This window comes from Equus quagga, chromosome 2, assembly GCF_021613505.1.
Source record: "Equus quagga isolate Etosha38 chromosome 2, UCLA_HA_Equagga_1.0, whole genome shotgun sequence".
NCBI lineage: Eukaryota > Metazoa > Chordata > Mammalia > Perissodactyla > Equidae > Equus > Equus quagga.
Genome location: NC_060268.1, coordinates 151,331,786 through 151,347,600, shown reverse-complemented (window position 1 = coordinate 151,347,600; position 15,815 = coordinate 151,331,786). Strand labels below are relative to the sequence as shown.

The window sequence follows — 15,815 nt, the reverse complement described above, 5'->3', positions numbered from 1 at the left end:
CAGGAGACCAGGTTGCCCGTTTCCCTGGCACAGCCCTCAGAGGCCCCACTACCCTAGGGGAACCCCTGTGACCCATGGGGGCAGGGAGAGGGCATAGCAAGGAGGAGAGAGGGACTTGACCCATTTGGCAAGTTTCATTCACTTCCCTAGTAACCTGCTGAGCCCTGATGCTGTGCCAAGCACTGATCCAGGCCTGGGAATACGACGGTGAGCAAGGCAGAGCAAGGCAGAGCAAGTCCCTTCCCTCATGGGGCTTCCTTTCTAGGAGGAGACAGACAATAAAGAAATAAACAACTGCAAGTATAATCCTTGGCAAGAGTGAGAAGTAACCTGGAGAAAGGTGCAGTAGACTGAGGGGGCAGAGCAATCGGGTTGGGGTGGATGTTTTCAGTGGAAGGTCAGGGAGCCCTCTCTCTGAGGAGTGACATCTGAGCAGAGACCTGAATGAATGTGGGAGCCACAGGGCTATCGACGCAAAATAACCAATAACCATTCTATAGATAAGAGAAATAAAGTGAATTTTACTTGAGTTAGAGTAAGGATTATAACCTGGAAAGCCTTAGGAAGCATTTGGGAGAAGCATGGTTTTCAGTACAGTCTTATATCTTTTGAGAACAAAGAACATACATGAAATCTGCCCAGGATACATATTCATCAAAGTTGCAAAGAGGTATTCAGTTGCAAGTTAGCAGGTCAACATGACCCTGATGTTGGGAAAGGGACTAATCTGGGTTACCAGTGGGGCATAGGAGGGGAAGTCTGCATTCTTATCCTAAGAGAGTGCTTTCTTTACTTTAATGGTCAAGCAGATATACGATGTGTCTTTGATAGGCCAGGTTTTTAGTTCAACCTGAATCAGTTTTGAACCTGAATAGTTACCCCATATACCTCAATATGTGAAAATCTCTTATCAGGGCCACCTGGGAGAGAGTGTTCCAGGCAGAGGGAGCAGGAAGTGCAAAGGCTCTGAGGCTGGTGTGTGCGAGAAACAGCGTGAAGGCTGGTCTGACTAGAGCGGAGTGAGCAAAGGGTGGCAGGGGATGTGTTTAGAGAGGGAAGCAGAGCCACATCTTTTAGGGCCTTTCTACTTTTTGTAATGAATATTTACTCCAAAGGAGATAAATTGGATTAAACTTGTATTTTGTTATTAAAACTGTAAATATTTGGTTCTAAGTCAGATGAGAACACTTTGAGCCACATCACGACAGTCTGATTCTTGTGTTTAAAATATTCCTCTGGCCTCTAGTCAAAAATAAGACCGTCCTGGGGCTGAGAACGGCAGCAGAGGGACAACATATGAAGCTGGTCAGCTGTGCTGGTATGCCGTGTCATATCTTGGTCACGCGCTGGAGGTGGGATGGTGAGAAGGGGTGGGAGTCAGCATTGACTTTACGGGTATAGCTGACTGGGGTAAACCTCCTTTTCACCCTGCTCCTTCCCCAGGACTAGGCCCCGAAAGCTCTTCTCTTGGAAAATGGGCTCTGGAGGAAAGAGGCCCACAGCTCTGCCTGTCTCCTCCTGTTCTGGGGAACCCAGAATGATGGGGAAGGTGTGGAAGGCACCCCAGTCCCTGGGACTGAGCTGAGGCCTCTGCTCCATCCCTTACATTGGACTGGCACTTTTATAGTTTACAAAGCACTTGCATTGTTCATCCTTGCCACCAACTCTGTGAACTAGGCAGGGCAAATACTATTGCCTCTGTGTTGTAGGTGAGGAGACCAGAGCTAGAGAGCCACAAGAATTATCAGAGTTTATAGAGACAGAGAAAGTGCTTTGATATCATCGGGAATAAAGAACACTGTGATTTCTGCTCAGTGAAAAGAACTCATGTGGCCCGGACTGAGGAGGCCCAGTTGAGTTTTTAGTGGTCAGATTGTGGTTGACATTTTCTCTCATCTAAATTTTCTTTCTTTCTTTTTTTTTTGAGGAAGATTAGCTCTGAGCTAACATCTGCTGCTAACCCTCCTCTTTTTGCTGAGGAAGACTGGCTCTGAGCTAACTTCCGTGCCCATCTTCCTCTACTGTATATGTGGGATGCCCACCACAGCATGGCTTGACAAGCAGTGTGTAGGTCTGCACCCGGGATCTAGGCCGGTGAACCCTGGGCCACCGCAGCGGAACATGCGAACTTATCCGCTACGCCGCTGGGCTGGCCCCTAAATTTTCTTTTGACGTAATGTTGTTTATGTAATTTAGAAAGAAGCAAAGCATTCCTGTTCCATGGGATTAGGCCAAAAAGTAATTGAATTACTAAAACCATTTGGAGAAATAGCCTCATTGCATTGAAGCAGCAGCCAGCTCTGACTGCAGACACCTCACAATACTGGCAGGAGGTCTGTGGCTGAGTAAAGAGAGGGCTTCGTCCATTGGGATAACTTCTGTCCACTCTTTGATCAGGGGTGTCTTTGCTTGGAAGCGGGTGCCTGATGAATTTTTTTGAACTTCTGACGTGTTCTCATAAATTTCCAAACATTCTTTCCAGTTTAGACCATTCTCAGCCTCCAAGTGGACTCGTCATCGACAAGGAATCTGAAGTTTACAAGATGCTTCAGGAGAAACAGGAGTTAAATGAGCCCCCGAAACAATCCACTTCATTCCTGGTTTTGCAGGAAATCCTGGAGTCTGAGGAGAAAGGTAATCAGGCCCTGGTGAGGTCAGAGGTTCTTGATTAAGGCCTGGGGTGAGGGTCAGTCACTGCTGAAAGAGAACTGTGAGCTTTGGAAAACATGGCTTTTGAAATGCTAAAAACTTTTAAAAAGAGAGTGAGAGGGAGAGAGGGAGAGAGCAAGAGTGCTTTCCATCACACCTGGCTGGCTGATTACACCTGGCTGGCTGGTCACACCTGGCTGGCTGGTCACACCTGGCTGGCTGATCACACCTGGCTGGCTGTTTCCTGTTGCATGAGCATTAGGAGGCTGAGGTGGGGGTGAACTTGACGGCTGTGGGATTCTGTTGGTCTGTCCCTTGGCCATTTGTTTGGTTTGAATCCACGTACCAGGCTTGTGTGGTGGCACAGGTGTGAGTGGGTGAAGGCCATGGGCAATGACAGGCAGAGTGAAAAGGAATCGGCAGCTCAGAGGAGCCAGGCGCTAGGCTTTCAGTTGAGGCCACGTTTTGTTCTTGCTCTAGGGTGAATAGCCTCCTGAGAGCCTGAGAGCGCCTGGTTTGGCCACGTCCTCCCTGTGTGACCTTAGGCAAGTCTCTGAACCTTTCTAGGCCTGTTTTCTCATCTGTCAATCCGGGATAAAAATCCTTTCTTCTGAGAATGGATCAAACTTCATAAATTGCACAGAACACCCATCACCATGCTCGGCACAGAGTAGGTGCTTCATAAACTATTATGATGTTTGAAACCTCATCCAGAGGCTCTGGGCTAGCCTTAGCTTATCCACAGGAGCCCTGATGCCCAGGGGCACCCACAGCCACCCTGTGTGGCTCTCTAGGTCACAGGAGATAGTATTGGCATTGTAGACATCATGTACTGTGTATTTATTATAATTTTCAAGCTGATGGCAGTAAAGGTATCTTAATTTAACAAAAGCAGTATATTATGAGAAATTTTTGACAGATGGGTGTGTTGAAGAGGGGTTGCTTTTTCCTCATTCTCACAAAGGTGACCTGTGAGCAGCAGCCCTTAGGCCCATCTGCCTCCTGGGTTGCCATTCACAAGTGCCTTCTGATTCTCATGATCACCCTGTTACCGGAACACTGGGTTCTTATTGTTCCCCAGGATGGAAATCAAGAGAGACAACAAATGGGAGTAGAAAAGTAAAAGTTTATTAGCTTGTGCACAGGGGTTGCACAAGGGAGCTGGTGCAGAATGGAAAGGAGCAGGTGACCTGCCTCTTAGTGAATGGGATTGTGGGGCTTTTATTAGGCAAAGGCTGGGAAGGAGTGCCTCGTGGTATGTAGATGTGGGGTTGCGCTTGCACTTGCACTTGCAGTGTTGTTCAACATGCCACCATGTGCATTGCATGTATCATTAACATGCTAGCTCTCCACCCCAGGTGTGATTTTTAGTATGTTAATGGGGCTAGGTTACCTTCACTGTACTCCTGGGTGCTAGGGCACATGCGTAAGCCCAAGAAAATCCAGAGGCTGCGGAATGTGGATCTTAGTGGTGTCTCTTTCATTCTCCTAGCTTGTTGATTGGTTAGGGGCCTTATGTTGTTAAGCCAGCGGCCTTGCAGATGGCCCTGTCTCGTTAGGCTGGTTCCTGTCTCAAGATGAGCTACGAAGGACTTTTCTGGAGAGTTGGGTTTTGCCCCTTCCTGGTCTCCACGATGCCCAACCCTCCACACTCTCTGGCTTTCTCTTTTCTTGAAGCTCTGGTACCTCACTGGCATCCTGCTTTCTACTGCTCTCTCCACCTCTCCCCAACATGCCTGCCTCTGAGGAGAGAGTTGATGCTCCTGGGAGGGACACCTGGTAACTCTGATGGTGAGACCTGCTTCAGCCAGGCTCGGAGGGATTGCCTGGATTGCTCCAGGCAGCAGGGGGGGGTCAGAGCTGAGTGCCCTCTGGGAGAGTCATCTCCCTGCTCAAAGCCCCCAGCTGCAGATTCAGCTTCCTGGGAGTCCGCGTTGAGCTGAAAGTTCCCAACTGAACACACCCAACACCTAGGCTTCCTCCCCATTTGGGTTGCTTCTTTAGAGAAACTGGGCATTTACAAGCATGGGAAATTAGGAAGAGTGTTCTTTTATGCTAAAAGGATATTGTTCTGCCAGAAGTTTCCCCCTTTGCTTAGAGTACCTGTGCAGTTCAGAAGGAGTGAGCCCTAGTCTGTATAAAGTTCCAGTGTTAGGCCTGACTGACACATGATTTAGGGGCCAACCATTGAGGATGACAGTTTTGTCAAAACATGTGAGAAGCCACAACTTACTCTACTCTTAGAACGTGCAAAATCCTTCAATTAAGAGAGAAGTCAGTCAATCCTAGCCCAGATTAGGACATCATAGACAGACACTGCAGAGCTTATCAGATGCCCTTGTGATGCAGAGAGGGACCTGAAACCCAGGATCACTGAACTGCCCTGATGTGGCAGCTCCATGCCCATCAGGACCTGGACTCCTTCCATTCTGTGCTCCATCTACCAAGCCTATGGTTTCCATTCTCAAGGTTACCTTGTGGTCCTCTTTGGCAGCTGATGCTCCAGCCATCATGTCCTCTTCCAGACACCAGGAAGGAAGAAGAAGGAAAGGACTAATTGGGGAGTTCCTCCTTCAGATGAGCCAAGTTTCTCTTTCCTAGAAGTCCCACACTACTATTCCATTTACATTTGATTGACCAGAATTTAGTCACATGGCCACATTTAGTTGCAAGAGAATCTGAGAATCAGTTTTCCCCCCACTGGGCTGGATGTCTTCTTGTCTCAAAGAAATCAAGATTTTAGTAGAAAGGAAGAGGGAGATAATGGATCTTGTAGTCTCTCTCATATCTGTTAATATGTACTTGCATTAAATTTTCACTGAATGTAACAGCATAAATTCCCATCCAAACATCCACCACATGCAGAAGGCTCTCAAGGGAGGGAGCTCAAATTCCTGTTTTCGTTTGAGATGAAATGACTGAAGCACAGGGCAGTGGCTGATACATAGTAAAAGCACTTGGTGCGGGTTACTGTCATTTGAGAAGGCCTCTGGTTGATAAAGCAGCTCTGCGTGATACAAAGAGCCTGGGCATTCAGGATCTGCCTCTGACCCCCCATGAGACCTTGAGCCAGGTGCTCATCTCTCTAAGCTCTAGTTTCTGCACATGTCCAGTCAGGCTAATAATGGCCACCTCATGGGATGGTTAAAGTGTTTTGGGAAGCAGCGTGTGTAAAGTGCCAGGCACCCAGTCAGTGAGGTCCCCACGGGAGGTCTGGCTGCAGCAGGGTTGGGTGATGAACCTCCAAAGACTCAATGTGGGTTTTCTCATTTTGGTTGAAATTCAGCCTCTGGACTCGGAGAAAGGGTCCTGGGTTCTTCTAGCTCCGTCTCGGTCTGGATCAAATTCCAAAATTTGCAGGGAGAAGGAGCCTTTATTTTTTCTAAAATTGTGGTGAAATACACATAACATAAAATTTACTGTCATAATCATTTATAAGGATACAGTTCTGTGGCATTAAGTTGCATTCATATTATTATGCTACCATTTTCACCATCCATCCACAGAACTCATCTTGTAAAACTGAAACCCTGTACCCATTAACACTCACTCTCATTGCCTCCTCCCCCGAGCCCATGGAAACCACCATTCTGCTATTCATTTGACTTGAATTTGTGCTTGTATTTGTACATGTATTTGTATTTCAAGTACTTCATATGAGTGGAATCATATAGTATTTGTCTTTTTGTGACTGGCTTATTTCACTTAGCATAATGTCCTTAAGGTTCATCCATGTTGTAACATGTGACAGGATTTTCTATTCAGCACTGTATTGTATGTATATACCACATCTTGTTTATCCACTCATCTGTCCATTGAAGGAGACTTTTAATGAGAGGAGACTTGGAAGGAGATGTCAGGGAGTGAGAAAACACAGCGGGGGCCAGAGGCTTGAGATAAGAAAGCTGGAGACTTGTTTAGGAAGTATTGGGGCTCATTTTGACTGGTGCCCAGGGTTCCAGGGGCTTCCTCAGATGGTCTGAAATCAGATCATGGAGGACTCCCAGGTGCTAGGTTAAGGACTTGAGTTTGATTCGACAGGCAATGTAGAGCCATTGAAGGTTGTTGAGCAGTGAAGTAGATAGAAAAAAAGCTGTGCTTTACTCAACTCATTTTTACTTTTTGTCCAGAAAACTTTGAGATGAAATGTTCACTGGAAGAAGAGGAATGTTGGTACTTGCCCAGAGTCTGGAGGAAGCTAATATTTTTACTGTAAGCTAGTTGAGAGGGAAGGAAGAAGTGAAGTTGCTTCGAGTTTGCAGTGTTGTCTGAATAAGTGAGAGAAGAAAACCGAGCCAGCAGGTGGCGCTGCAGGGCTGAACAAGCTGCGGTGAGGACAGCTTTATCCAGCGCCGCCTCCTCTGCCCCTGCCTGCCCAGTTTCATCCAGTTCACTTCTCTTTATTCCGGAAAGGGATGTGGATTCTCCTCCTACCAAGTGGGGTTTGCGTGTCCCTCCTTTCTTCTCTCCTTCTATCCGCTTGTAGCCCCCACCTTTTCCTGGTCATTTTTCTGCTGATCAAATGAATTATGTGAAAAACACAGCCCCGTCACCTAAGAGACCCTGACCACACTGATTTGGTTTCCTCAGTACAGTCTGTCTCCTTTCCCAGCTGCCTGGGTATGCAGAAATGCTGCCATTTCCTTCTTTCCACAGCTGGTCGGCAGCCAGGGTGTCTCCAGCACACAGCCAGAAAATGAGGGAGCTCGTTTGGGATATTTAGAGGCATAGAAGCTGCCCACCCAGGCCCTTATGGGATCCCTCTAGGCAGGGCCAGGAGTAGGTGAGGTGAGGGAGGCAGAATGTAAGCTGGCACCAAAAAACTCAATAATCAGACAAAAATGATATGTTAATGCAATTTTTTTTTTCCTCAGGAAGATTGGCCCTGAGCTAACATCTGTTGCCAATCCTCCTCTTTTTGCTTGAGGAAGATTGTTGCTGAGCTGCCATTGTGCCAGTCTTCCTCTATTTTGTACATGGGATACCACCACAGCATGGCTTGATGAGCAGTGTGTAGGTCTGTGCCCAGGATTGGAACCTGTGAACCCTGGGCTGCCGAAATGGAGCACACAAACTTAACCACTACGCCACTGGGCTTGGCCCTGCAATATTTTTTTAAAAATCAAAATTAATGCAAAAAAAAATCTATAATTTTTATAAAGTTGGAACTGTATCCAAGGAAGGGAGTAAGGTTTAGGAAGGTACCTTGGGCTCGGTGATAACCACAGCACCAAGGTGGTTTCCCCTAATGTACCTGCGCTGGGGCAGCACCAAGCCTTCTCCAAGCCTGGTAGAGCTCACAGCTGAAAACAGTGGAAACCCTGGAGTCTCCCCATCTCTGCCCCTTCTCACATGTTGCCAGATGGACTTCTGCATTCATCAGTTCCCCAGTGCAGGGGGTTCCCAGCATTGGTGGGGGAACCCTGAGGGATTGTGCCATAAACACCTGTGATAGGGCTATTAAAAGTCCCAGGCTGCTTTTACATATTCCCTCTGGTTGTTCTCCATAAGGCAGCAAAGTATCCCAAGCTAGCTCTCACACTATGTTACTCAGCAGTGGGTTGCAGCAACAGATGCATTTCTTGGTCGTGTTACACGAGGGCTGCTGGTCAGCTGAGGCTTGGCTGGGTTTGGCAGGGTTGGGCCTGGCTCCATGAGTCTTCTCATTCTGGGAGCCCAGCAGAGGGAGGCGTCACTCGTCAGGGCTTGCTGTTCTTGTGGCAGAGGGCAGAAGCTCAATGGAGACAGGACCAAACCACACAAATGCACTTCGTGCTTTTGCCCAAACAGAGCTCACATCTGTTCACATTCCTTTGGTCAAAGCAAGTAATGTGGCCGAACCCAAAGTCTCTGGGATAGGGGGGTATCGACTGAGAGCAGGGCTTCTCAGACCGGGTGCTGTTGACGTTTTGGGCCAGATAAGTCCTTGTAGGGAGGCTGTCCTGTGCATTTTAGGACATTTAGCAGCATCCCTGGCCTCTGCCCACTAGATACCAGTAGTACTCCCCTCCAGTTGTGACAACCAAACCACTCCCTAGGGGACAACCCCCCTAAATAGAGAGCCTGACCTACGGGGAAGTGTGTCAAGGATAGGGAGGGTACAGAGACTTGTGGACAAATTATACCATCTACCACACCCAGCCAATTATCAATGCCCCTTGTTTGAACACATCTCAATGTTTGGTTCCGAAGCACCAGTCAACATTCAGGACTCATTTACTAGAAGGACAGGAGAGCCTTCATTTGTAAGCCCCAGGATTACCCAGCATGGTTGCAGTTATGGGGTGACCCTCTCCTCACTGCCTCACCTTGCACAAAAGGCCATTGTTTGGCTCTTGTCCAGTGGTTCTCAAAGTGCTTCCTGGACCAGCAGCATCAGTAGCATCACAGCATCTGAGAACTTGTTAGAAAGGTAAATTCTCAGGCCCCAACCCAGGGCTACTGAATCAGAAACTCTAGGGGTGGGGCCCAGCAATCTGTGTTTTTAGCAAGTGCTCCAGGCGATTCTGATGCCTATGAAGTTTGAGAACATCTGCTTTATCTAAAGGACTGAGTTTAACCAGGGGTACAGAACAGGATTGCCTGGGATCCCTGCACCTGGAGATGCTCCTTCAGCAGGTCTAGGGTGGAGCCTGGTCTGTGAATTTTATGAAATCTCTCCTGGTGCCTGGGATGCTCACAGGTGCCTGTTCGGAACCACTGGTGTAGGGACCTCTCTAGCTTCGTGGGCCAAAGCATGTTGGAGTACGGTAGGACCATCATGCATTTGTCATGGCATTTCATCATTCATTTCTGTGTGTTTATTGAGCCTCTGTTATTTTCTAAGCCCTGTGCTAGGCTCTTTGGAGTATTGAAAAGTATATGAAACAGGGTTCTGTCCTCAGGTAATTTGTAGTTCAGACAGAGAGACATGTAAATAAATGACAAACAACAATACTCTGCGGCCACATCTCAGTAAAAAAAATAAGTGATGTGGAAACACAGCCAGCTGATTATATAGCAATAAGAATAATATTAATAGCTTACTATTATTAATAGCTACCATGACACTGGGCTCTGAAGACGTGATGAACTGGGCTATAGGCAGTTGAACACCCAGCAACTAGGAGCTTGTTTTACACGCGAAAAGCTGACTTCAGGAAGGCTGCTGACTCTGCTCTGTAGCAGATGGTTTCCATCTGGCTGCTTATAGCATGCTTTACTGTAATGATTTTGTTCTTGTGATGTGGGTTTCTTTCGGCATCTAATACACTGTCTTTTGATTATCAGATAATGTTTTTATTTATTTATGTATTCCATCTATGTAAGGCATTTTTAAGTTCCCATATCAGTGGTTGCATATGTTTACTCAGAGTGTATTGTAATTTGTTCTGAGGGCTGACTGTGTGCCAGGTACTGTGGGAAGGCTTGAAGTCTATTTTGAAATCTTTTTGTACCACTGTGAAGGGAAAAATGATCTCTTCTTTTATAGAAAAGGAAACTGAGGACCAGAGAGGTTAAGTAATTTGTGCAGGATCACACAGCAGAGTCAGGTTTGTTGGACTCCCATGCCCATGACCTTGCTGGAACACATATATAAGTGGCTCTGAAATAACTACATGATATTTATGCAATTCTGCCCTTCCTGGCCAACCCAAGTGTTTTCCTCATTTTAGGGGATCCCAATAAGCCCTCAGGATTCAGAAGTGTTAAGGCTCCAGTCACCAAAGTGGCTGCATCGATTGGAAATGCCCAGAAGTTGCCCATGTGTGACAAATGTGGCACTGGCATTGTGTGAGTATCCGCCTGCCTCAGGCCTTGGAGTCCCTGTGGGTTGGGTAAACCATGAAAATGTGGAAGATGTTGGATGTTGTATGTTTTGGGTGTGATGGGGAAAAAAATCCTGCCCGGAAAAAAGGGGCAGAGAAACCAGGAAAGTCCTGTGTCCTGGAGCCAGGTGGTGAAGGTTTCCCTTGGCCATGGAACCCTCAGATTATGAACATGTAAAACCAGAAAAAGCAGGGCTGCCATGTTGAAGTGGGAGGTACTTCTGGAGGGCTTCAAGAGGAATATCTCTGAGCCCCAGGAGCAAGAAGCCCCTTTATGGCTGGAGCCCAGTTGGGAGGCCCTGATCTGCCTTTTGATTGGGCCTCTTGGGAGGAGCCCTGGCCCTCGTGCCACCTTCAGGAGCTGGTCAGTAATGGAGTCCCTTCCTGCCTCCCTCCTGCAGTGGCGTGTTTGTGAAGCTTCGAGACCGCCACCGCCACCCTGAATGTTATGTGTGCACCGACTGTGGCACCAACCTGAAACAGAAGGGCCATTTCTTTGTGGAAGATCAAATCTACTGTGAAAAGCACGCCCGGGAGCGGGTCACACCACCTGAGGGCTACGACGTGGTCACTGTGTTCCCCAAGTGAACCAGCAGATCTACACGAAACGCTGTTCTCTAACTAGGCCCTGCTGCAGCCTGATCTCTGAATGCTCTGGCCCTCTCTTCTCTCAAAAGTTCTTGCTTACTTAGGTTTTATCCCTCCGCATTAAACATTGCGTCCCCCTGCTTTTGCTAACTGAGTCACACTAGCTGTGTGATGCCTGCTTTTACAATTAACAGGATTGTTTTGTTCAGTGTCTTCTTGCCAGTATCGCTGTGTTTTCTCTTCACCTCAGTTCCTCACTGCTGCAAATGGACATCAGCCAAATTTGAACCAAACTGAATTTAACCTGTCTGACAGTGATTTTGTTTTTATGCAATAAATGTATAGACTCCAAGGCGGTGTGGTGTCTCTTTATCATTTGACCATGTGTCCTACTCCCTGTCTCAAGCTAGATGAGATTTCTGAGACCTCTTTTCTTGTTTTAGGTTTCTTACTCCTCTGACGTTTGAGGGCCTTTTCCTGCAGGTATGAGAAAATTGGCATCTGTATGGCCCATGTTCTTATATTTCTTTGAAACTTGCTCCAAGTTATCTTTCTCTGATGCTAATATAAGATACTTAGTTATGTTCTAATGAAATGTTGTTTTCCATACATCTGGCTGTTCTTGGTCTTACCTGAGGAAATGAATGCTTTCCAAATAATAGATGGGGAGCTTTAACAGTTGGCCTTAAAATATTCCCTAATCAGTCCCTCTCCAGCCTGGTTGCTGCCATGACAACCCCTCTCCTTTCTGAAGGGGAGCAAACTCAGGATCGTGGCCAGCAGCACTAAACCTGCAGATTGCTCAGGGAAATGGGAAATGCTCTCAGAAGAGACTGGGAACCCTGGCTGTTAAGGGGTCTTGAGTCAGAGACCATCACCATAGATGACTAACCTCATGGAGTCGTTTGCTCAAACAGTGGCATTCTCATCACTCCAGAAATTGAGATTAAACGATTTGTTAAGAGAGGTGGACAGGGCACTCCAACCAACCCTCCTTCCTCCAAGAGAGCAAATCATCTCCCCTTAAGCACTGGTGACCACCGCAGGTAATAGCTTATGTCCTTTATTGATGAAGGGATTGACTTGTTGGTGCTTACTCTACTAGTAAGGATTTTACTAGTATCCTAGCACTAGCAGTGCTAGGATTTCATACCACAGATCTCAAACTAGAATACACCATGGACAGTTTAGACGCGAGCAGTTCTAGTCTACAAACCCCAGAACAAACCTTTCAGGTGGAAAGTTACTTCATGTTAAAGCTCTCGATTTTTTTTTTTTGGTAGTTAATTTGTCCTTCCTTTAAACTCCATCTGTTTCTAAGTTTGTTACAGGCAGGTGGCTTAAACTTTGCAATTTTGGGAAATCAACCTAAAACAAAAACTGCCTGAACCAAAGCTTGTTTGATTCGTTTACAAATGAGGTAACAACTGTGATTTGGGTTTATTGATTGGAAGGGGATGGATGGGTGATAGATTCTTCCAACGTTCTCCAGTCCTTTTTCTCAGATGATGTGCTAGTGAAATGCCTGCTTTTTAGAAGCCACCTGTTGATTTCTCCCAGCCAAACCCAAGGACTTATTCTTGGTCCTCATCCATCTCACCCACTCAGTGGCGTTTCCATCACTGCTCACCTAGGGCTTTGATTTGTTCGACCTGAACTTTCCCAGCACTTTCTGCTGCTCTGACTGCTGGGTCTCTAGTTATCTCCTTGCAGAAGTCAGGGATGACATCCTCCTCTGGTGACACCTTTCTTTGACTAGGCATCAAAGAAATAGGACTAATGTTTCAGGAAAACAAAGACAAAAGGCTTTTTAAAAGGATTTTCGTCTTCCTTTTTATTCTCTTTTGAAGATAACGCTAAGCATTATCTAAATTTTACTTGCATTGGGTTCTGCCCTTTCCTGGTGGATTTCTTTTCTCAGGTGTCTGAGCTGTTCTGACTTTCTCCCAGGTTGAAGGGAGAGGCTCAGAGGTGTATGCCTTTCATCTAGGGCGAGAGAAAGCCTGGATGACCACTTAAAAGGGGAGAGGTGTCTTGACCCATCTTGAGTCAGAAAATATTGGTTAGGGTGGCCTCCATTCATTGCTTTCTTATCTCATTGGAGGTATTTAGGACTGGATTTCAGTAATGGAAGCATCAAACAGAAAGCAAGAGTATTTTTTAGATACAGTGTTTTTAAAGGATATTTGCAAAAATTATATCTTCTCTTCCCTTGTGGCAATACATATAATTTGGGAGGATAAATAGGAACCCTAGTAATCCTTTGTTTTAGTAATAATATTTAGAATATTAATTCCATATTTTCCCCATGGCCAGGTTAAAGAGCCCTGATTATAAAAGGAATTTTTCAAGCCCTCTAGAAGGGTGTTTCTTACATTTCAATGTGCATAAGAATCATCTGAGGACCCTGTGAAGATGCAGATTCTGATTCATTAGCTGTGAGACCTGAGATTCTGCATTTCTAGCAAGTTCCCGAGTGACCTTGATGCTGCTGGTCCACGAATTGCATTTTGAGAGGCAAGTTTTCTAAAACAGTGGCTTTGCCTTAACTCAGGGGTATTTAAGCTACCATATTGCGATTCAGTTGACTGTTAGGGACTATATACCACAATATTTTTAAAATTCAGTTATAATCATAACCAAAATTCATAGGTATTTTTCTTTGAATTTTGATTATTATATGTACCTCAGTCCAGATATAGAACATTTCCATCACCCCATGATAAGTACCCCATAAGTAACCTTTGCTTATGCCTCTTCCCAGTTAATTTCCTCCCACCCCTGACCCACCCCATGGTAACACAGGCTTAGCCTTTCCTTTGGGTCTCCCAGCTCACCCTTCCCCGTAGCCAGTGGTTCCCCTCCTGACTTTATCAGGGTTGCTGCACTGTCCCAGGTCTCAGAACCATGGAGTGAGCTGTTCTCCATTCTCTTAACCTTCTGCCCTTCATCCCAGCTGCTCTTTTGCTTGGAGCAGCCCTGGGTGTCATATAAGCTCTTGCAGGTTCAGCCTTTGAAGTCCATTGGGTTTCATGGGAGCTGCAGAGGAAACAATTTAATTTTCTTTTTAAAATGGAATGTGAAATAATTACAAAATGGGTGGGAAATGAGTGAGTAAAACATAATCAATGTAATTCATTTGTATGTGTAACCATGGCATCATCCATAAAGAAAAAGTGGTTAGATTTGCTGAGAAAATAGTTGGCAGCCACTGCCTGCATCCTTAAACCTGGGAGGCCATTCTGGGGGGCTGGATGGCATATAGCTTTATTACTCACATTACAGCTTGTTTACTTATAAACATCCAACTGCATCGATAAATTGCACCACCATCTGGTATTTGCTCTTTGGCCCTAGTGGACACACTGTCCGTCTTGCCTAGAGGGTGACGGTTTCTGGAAAAGCAGCCGAGGCTGAGAGGCAAAAGAGAGGGACTTGACCCACTTGGCAAGTTTCATTCACTTCCCTAATAACCTGTTGAGCCCTGATGCTGTGCAAGGCACTGATCCAGGGCTGGGAATACAACGGTGAGCAAGACAGAGCAAGTCCTTGCCCTCATGGGGCTTCCTTTCTAGGAGGAGACAGACAATAAATAAATAAACGACTGCAAGTATAATCCTTGGCAAGAGTGAGAAATAACCTGGAGAAAGGTGCAGTAGAGTGAGGGGGCAGAGTGATGGGGATGGGGTGGATGTTTTCAGTGGAAGGTCAGGGAGCCCTGTCGGAGGAGTGACATCTGAGCAAAGACCTGCATGAATGGAGAAGCTCTGGGGCTATCTGCGGAGAGTGTTCCAGGCAGAGGGAGCAGTAGGCGCAAAGGCTGTGAGCTGGTATGTTCTTGGCACAGGAGAAAGGCCTGTATGCCTAGGGCAAGTGAACAAAGGGAGAGTGATTGGACATATTTTTGGACAAGGAACCAGGGGCCTTGGTCTTGTAGGGCATTGTAGGCTGTTGCAATGGGAACTGGGCTACGCTGCCCCAATCCACCTTCAGGTAGGTCTGAAGGACTTATTTCCCCAGCTGCTGGGAGTGCTGCCGACTGATGGATGAGCCAGCTATCTGGCCTCTTCTTCATTGCCCAAGGTTATTCACTTTTCTGAGTAGCCCACATGCAATGACTAATCAACATAAAGTACCCTGACCCCCACCTTACATGACTCTGAAGGACTACGGTAGCTTCAGTGTTTCCCATACCTTTGTTGAGACTGCGCTGCAGATCAACTTCCCGCTCTCTGCCCCTCCTGCTTTCTTCCCCTCCCCCAGGTGATGATCCTAAAAATCCTCCCTAGTAAACCTTCTGTACGCTCACCTGTGACAGTTGGTATTGAGAGTGGTCCATGAAAGCAGATGCTAAGATGGGATTTGGAGCTGGCTCACCTGCTCCCCGGCTGGCAGTGAGGGCCCTATCAGTGCTGGTAAATGCAGAGCAAGTAGCCCTGGCACAAGGGAGAAGGGCAATTGTTAAAATGTTCACTGTTGGAGAATGGGGTTGGCTTTCCTGTGGAAGGAAATGCACGAGGCATTGGAGAAATATGGGCAACATAGTAAATGTAAGGACAGTGAAATTGGATGCTTATTGCTAAGCTTGATTGAGGCTTTAGGGTGATATGGTCAATCATCAACTAAAAGCTAAGCATGAAAGCTAGAGGCCCATCTTGGTAGAGTGTAGAGAAGGCAGAAAGAGCCAAGTTTTAAGTCAAGGAGTTAATCATAAGAATTGTAGACGAGGATATGCATGGGATTGGATTCTGAGGTTGCTGGATCAAGGAA

At 46.5% G+C, this 15,815-nt stretch overlaps 1 protein-coding gene across 1 annotated transcript in view; it reads left to right on the top strand.

Moving 5' to 3' along the window:
• Positions 1 to 11,397, top strand: part of PDLIM1 (PDZ and LIM domain 1) — a 42,552-nt gene extending 31,155 nt beyond the window's left edge. Inside the window, exons 5-7 of the mRNA XM_046653678.1 lie at positions 2,483 to 2,634; positions 10,305 to 10,422; positions 10,859 to 11,397. Of these exons, the coding sequence (XP_046509634.1) occupies positions 2,483 to 2,634; positions 10,305 to 10,422; positions 10,859 to 11,045 (457 nt within the window). The 3' untranslated portion in view covers positions 11,046 to 11,397. The remainder of the gene's footprint in view (positions 1 to 2,482; positions 2,635 to 10,304; positions 10,423 to 10,858) is intronic.
• The last annotated feature ends 4,418 nt before the right edge of the window (positions 11,398 to 15,815 follow it).